This window comes from Zingiber officinale, chromosome 4A (genome assembly GCF_018446385.1).
Source record: "Zingiber officinale cultivar Zhangliang chromosome 4A, Zo_v1.1, whole genome shotgun sequence".
Lineage (NCBI taxonomy): Eukaryota > Viridiplantae > Streptophyta > Magnoliopsida > Zingiberales > Zingiberaceae > Zingiber > Zingiber officinale.
The window spans coordinates 102,616,639-102,623,131 of NC_055992.1; the positions used below are offsets into that span (position 1 = coordinate 102,616,639).

The following is a 6,493-nucleotide window of genomic DNA, read 5'->3' on the forward strand; positions in this document are numbered from 1 at the left end:
AGAATGCAAGAAAGCAGCCTTCAATAGGTCATTAAAAGACCTATCATTCTGTGACCAGATACCAATACCAGAATACTATCAAAAGAAAGGAAAGTTCGGTGTAAGAAGATCTACTACCTATAAAGGAAAGCCCCATAACTCTCATGCTAGAATTGAAAAGAAGAAACATCTTTTGAGGAACAAGATATATAAGTGCTTCTTATGTGGAGAAGAAGGTCATTTTGCAAGAGACTGCCCTAAGGAATACAGAAACACAAAAAGGGTAGCTATGTTTGAAGGCTTGGAGCTTTCGGAAGATTATGAGATAATGTCTGTCCAGGAAGGGGACGAAACTTCTGATGCCATCTATAGCATATCCGAAGGAGAGGATCATCAGGTACTCATGAACCTTAATGAATCCTTATTTGTATTTTTGGAAGAGAAAATTGTTATATGATTGGAAAAGAAAGTGGATGACAACCTATGGTGCGAGTTACCAAAACTCAGCATGACTGCATTCATATATGGATGATCAATGATGAAATTCCATACCCTTATGAAAGATGCTACTGTTGTAAAAGAATGACGATGCAAAAGCACAGGATGCATTGTGCAACATGCAAAATAATGTCATGTGGTATGTGTTCAAAGCATTATTTTAATACTGCAATTCCAATTCAGCAAAAAGCACCTATTCCATACAATCCTAGTAGTCTTGTTCAAGAACAACAGGCATATATTAATTGGGCTGAAACAGAGATGGCAAGACTCAAGCAGGAAGTCGAGGCTGCAAAGGCTCTTTCCATTCTTCAGATGGAACAACTAAAAAAGGAATTTCAAAGAAGGGAAGAAGAATTGATAAGAAATGCTTCTGCAGACAAACTTGAAGCTGACACAGAAAACGAAGAGCTTCGATTGAAGGTAGATCTCCTTGAATTAGAAAATTCTGACCTTAAGAAGCAAATATCTAAAATGTAGGATGAAGAAATTCAAGGAAATGAGGAAGCCTATATGTTTGTAACTGAAGGACGGGAAAAGGAGCTCTCTACTTCAGAGGTAATCACCTCCAAGAGAAAAACAAATGGTCTCTTCAATCTAATAGTAGAACTGAGCATACCCGGAGTAAAAAGCTTCAAAGTAAATGCAATACTGGATACTGGGGTGACCACATGTTGCATAGACCAAGCATCTATAACATCCGAAGCTATAGAAGATAATACTTTTATTGTGAATTTCAGTGGTATAAATTCAAAGACAACTGCTAATAAGAAGTTGAAGTATGGCAGCATGAGGATTGGGGAACATACATTCTGGATACCTTATACGTATGCCTTTCCCTTAACAATTGGAGGCAACATCACTATGATAATTGGATGTAATTTCATCCGATCGTTATATGGGGGCATCCGAATAGAAGGAGATGAGGTAACTTTTTACAAGAACATAACTACTATTAAAACTCAGCAAACTATTGCCACAACATTCCCTCTTGAAGAATTGGAGCTTGAGGAAGAAGAATATCACCAAATTCAAGAGCAAATATGTACATGGCGTTCAGGTACTCTATTACAAGACCTCATCAAAGAATTAACTGACACAGGATACATTAGGGATGATCCCACTAAACACTGGGCAAAGAACAAAATCACTTGCAGATTGGAGATCAAAAATCCAGATTTGGTTATTGAAGATAGACCCCTGAAGCATGTTACTCCCCAAATGCAAAAATCATTCAGTACCCACATCAAGGCTTTGCTAAAGCTAAAGGTGATTCAACCAAGCACAAGCCGGCATAGAACCATTGCAATCATTGTTCATTCAGGTACTACAGTTGATCCCGTAACTGGAAAAGAAATAAAAGGGAAGGAGCACATGGTCTTCAATTATAAATGCCTTAATGACAACACCCACAAGGATCAATACAGCCTCCCTGGCATCAACACTATTATCAATAAGGTAGGTCGAAGTAAGATCTATTCAAAGTTTGATCTTAAGAGTGAGTTTCATTAGGTATCAATGCATCCCGAGTCTGTTCCTTGGACTGCATTTTGGGTTCCAGATGGGCTTTATGAGTGGCTAGTAATGCCATTCGGATTAAAGAATGCTCCGGTTGTTTTTCAAAGGAAGATGGATAACTGCTTCAAAGGTACGGAAGATTTCATTGCAGTATATATTGATGATATTTTAGTCTTCTCTGAATCAGAACAGGAGCATCGAGGTCACTTAAAAATTCTGCTAGACATCTGCAAAAAGAATGGGTTAATATTAAGTCCAACAAAAATGAAGCTTGGAAGCCCAACTATAGAATTTCTGGGTGCAACAATAGGAGAATCAAAGATTAAACTGCAGACTCACATCATTACAAAGATAGTTGATTTTAGTGATCAGGAGCTACAAACAACTAAAGGGTTTCATTGATGGCTGGGTCTTCTTAACTATGCTCGGTCTTATATTCCTAATTTGGGAAAAACCTTGGGTCCTCTATATTCCAAGACAAGCCCAAATGGAGAGAAACGAATGAATTCATAAGATTGGGCCTTAGTACGAAAGGTAAAGTCAATGATCAAAGAATTGCCTGATCTAACTATACCACCCGCTAAATGATATATGCTAATTTGTGGCCATTCTGTGCTTCCCTCTACATCCCTTTATCCGTGAGGTTTGTAATTATTTCTGCATCCCTCTCGGCCAACTTGTCCCAAACTCTTTTAGGTTACTGTGCGGCTAGTAATCCTTTTCAAGCTGCACGACATTTCCTTAGTCCCCAAAATTTTTCATTACTTCTACTATCCCAAACAATCCGAGTCGGGTACTTTTCTCTTCCAATCATGGATTGGTCTTGTCTTTTTCGACAAGATGCCGACCTCGAATAAGCATTGGAAGGAAAATTATTTTTACCTTCGCTTTCCCGAACTGCCATCCTTTCGCACCCAATGGCAGACCACTGTGCCGAACCCGCCTGACCTCGGCAAATACAAGAGCTAGCCGGATTATCTTCACGCAGCCAATCTACTGGCCGGCCAGAGGTTCAGTATCAATAACCTACTTCATGAGGGGTGCTGTACATATTCAGATTGAGCCCGATCCGAACGAAGCTCCCGAGCAGCATGGGTAAGCGCCTTCTCTGTCCCCGCTCCTTTTGGTCTAACTGATTTATTCTTCTTTTATGCAGGTGAAATCATGTGGCGCGCCAAAGCCACCGAATGGATGAAATTGAAGGCAGCCGAAATAGAGGCTGCAGCGGCTAAGGAGATGGCCAATCTGGGGATCGTGCCGGTCGGCTCGCGTGAGGGCGAGAGTGAAGAAACTCCAACAGAAGCCCGCGAGTCTACCGGTCGAATCCCTACAACCGGAGCGATCGGCGATGCTATATCATCGGCTGGTCAGCCTACCTCCGAAGACGTGGGGCAGTCGGCCGGCGACTCCCCCTTGATAACTCGCAAGCGACGCCGAACGGATCTCATAATTGTGGAACCGGTGACCGAGCCAGTTGACGCCCCTTTTGAAGCGGTCAACCCGGTTCCTGCTCCAACCGAGGTCATCTCTTCATACCACACTCCTTCCCAGCTCGACCAACCAACGACCTCCCTCGAAGCAAGACCCGTTAGCTCCCTGCCCCGGGTTCGCCTCCGACTTAGGCGCTCAGGAATAGCCTCTGCTCCGCTCGGCGAGTCATCAGGTCGATCCACCTCTTCCCAATCCGATCCGAGCGGATGCCGGACAATCAAGGTCGTCCTTCATCTTCCCACCGAAGAGTTCCTTTTGGCCGCCGATCAGCCAACTGCTCCGGAACATCAAATCACCATCCGAGGACCGCTCGCAAAAGTATGGGAAGATGCGAGGGCTCGCGTTACCCTGATGACCCCCGAACAGCTCGGCGATAGCCATATGCAGCAAGCAACCGGGGTATGCCCTTTAACTTACTTTATGTTTAACCTTGGTTTTTAACACTATTCCATCCGGACAGTACTGGGTGGAAAATATTGCGGTCAGCAATCGCCTGGCCGCCCTGGAAGAAGAATTGAAAAAGCTTCAAATTTCTGGAGGGGCGCCAACTCAGGGCCCATCATATGCGACACTTCGAGCCGAGCTGAGTAAATCGGAGAAACTATTGCAGGCCGAACGACACAAGTCTTCTGGTTTGGAGACCATGGTAGCTGGCCTTGAGGCCCAAGTCAAGTCGCACGATCAGGAGATGAAGCTGGCTACTAATAGGAAGAATACAGTGTTGGATCGAGACGCGCTAGAGGGGGGGTGAATAGCGCTCGCGGCTATTTCGTTTTTCGGAAAACACTCGAGTAATTAAAACGCAGCGGAAAATAAGAAAGCAAGCACACAGAGACAGGAGGATTTACTTCGTTCGGAGCCTTGATCGACTCCTACTCGAAGGCCCGCGATCCTTGATCGCTTTCCGTGGGCAACAACTATAAGCTCGTAAAAACTATTACAAACTAATTACAATTCAAAGCAGTAAAAGATTATACCGACAACAAAGGACTAAATCTGAAGCTCCGGATTGTCGGGGTATCGTTGCAGCACTTCGGGATCGTCTCGTAGGCAGCTTGTAGCAGATAGTTCACTTGGAAGAAGATGTTTGAAGCTGCTGGTCGAGACCCCTTATAAAGGGGGTTCAAGGCGCCTTATACTGTTCACCAAGGCGCCTTCAGCCTATCCAAGGCGCCTTCAACCTCCGGTCCAAGGCGCCTTGAACTCCATTCAAGGCGCCTCCAGTCTGCTGCGCTGGCCTTTTCCTGGCTCGCACCCGAGGCGCCTCCAAGCTCCATGGAGGCGCCTCGGCACTGTTCATCCGAGGTCTTTTTTGTACTTTGGTCCCTGCAAGATATGTTAATCCCAAAAATACCCTGCAGCACAAAGTTAGCACAAAAACAATGATATAACTATTGAAATATTTAACAGTCTCTTGACTGTCCGAGTCTGACTTCAGGTTTCCTACCGGAAACCCTAGGTCGACCCGACGCCTACTGTTCCCTCTACGGGGAACGCGTCCTCACCTACTCCACTCAGGAGATTTACCTGTTGCCAGTATGATCCTCCAGATCGACTGGACTTTTGCTCGGCACTCGATGCTTCCGGACTTTCTGCTGAACATCCGCTTCACCGGCCAGTTCAGACTTTCACCTGGTTCGCGACACCAGGACTTTCCACCTAGGGTTACCACCCCCTAGGACTTTTGCCTGAAGCCACCGACCTGCCAAGACTTTCCGCATAGGGTTACCACCCCCTATGACCTAGGGTTACCACCCCCTAGGGTTTTCCTCTACCTAGGGTTACCACCCCCTAGGACCTAGGGTTACCACCCCCTAGGGTTACCACCCCCTAGGGTTTTCCACTTGCCTAACCGCAGATAGGACTTATGCCTAAGTTCCACTTAGGACTTTCCTGCAAACTTGTTCAACATATTAGAAACCAAAACACCTTAACTTTGAACCCTTTGACATAATCAAAACATAGGTTCGATCGTCGGATGCTTCCCGCACCAACAATCTCCCCCTTTTTGATTATGGCAATACAGTTCAAAGTTAAGTAAAAAAATAAGACAGACAGTAAGTACAGAAACTTAAACAAAAAACTTTATATGCTTTCCCATTGATTATGTTTAAGTTTACTCTTTACTTAACTTTTCTCTCTCCCCCTTTGACATAAATCAAAAAAGAAACCTAGGAAAAGAAAAAATAGTCTATATAACTTCCTCTCTCCCCCTTTGCTCTATGAATCGCCTTTTGCAAACATTGAATTTTGAAAATATAGCTTAAGTGAAAAGGGACTTAGAATAAAATAATACTTATTTTTGAAAAAGAACTTGTTAGTTTTTTGGTTGAAGAGAGAGAGTAGCTAAAATTTTAATTTAGATTATTTATTCAGTTGGTCTTTAAGTCCAAGCATGAGTCAAGTTAAATAGTAATCAAATTATCTAATTGGTGTTGATCAGGTATCAGGTAATCAAAGACTTAGCTAAACTTATGAAGATAATAGTTTATTTAAAAAAAATTATTTTGATGAAATTTTGGGAATGTTTTGGAAAATATTTAGCATATTCAGCGAAACTTAGCATTTGAAAACAATTGCTTTGAGAGACTCTTAGCTAAATTCCCTTTTTGTCTTTAAAAAACTTTAAGAAGCACTTAGCTAAATTTGAAAATACTTAGCTATATATTCAGCTTAAAAATGATTGTCTTGAGAAAACTTCTTGCCAAATAGCTAAGTTTAGAGTATAATCTAACTAAGCTTAGTTAAAGAAGACTTGATTAAGTACTTAGCTTAAAGAGGTTTTACATAAAAGCTTAGCTTTGAAAACATTCTAGAAGAGTTGTAATTTAACAGCCAGGTCATAATTAATTTTAATTTTAAAGTTAAGTTAAAAATAACCTGAATTTTTGAAGATAAGTAAAAATAGTTTTTAATTTTGAGGTCAAGTTAAAAATTTTAAAGAGAAACTAATTTTAAAACCGACTCAAAATCACTCCCCCTTAATTAATGCCTTAATAAATTTTTG

The 6,493-nt window shown here is 42.2% G+C and overlaps 1 protein-coding gene across 1 annotated transcript; it reads left to right on the top strand.

Moving 5' to 3' along the window:
- The first annotated feature begins 307 nt into the window (after nucleotides 1-307).
- LOC121972563 lies at nucleotides 308-2,397 on the top strand. The gene is made up of 4 exons (XM_042524216.1): nucleotides 308-376; nucleotides 661-900; nucleotides 958-1,935; nucleotides 1,990-2,397. The coding sequence occupies exons 1-4, from the start codon at nucleotides 308-310 to the stop codon at nucleotides 2,395-2,397; spliced, it is 1,695 nt and encodes a 564-aa protein (XP_042380150.1).
- The last annotated feature ends 4,096 nt before the right edge of the window (nucleotides 2,398-6,493 follow it).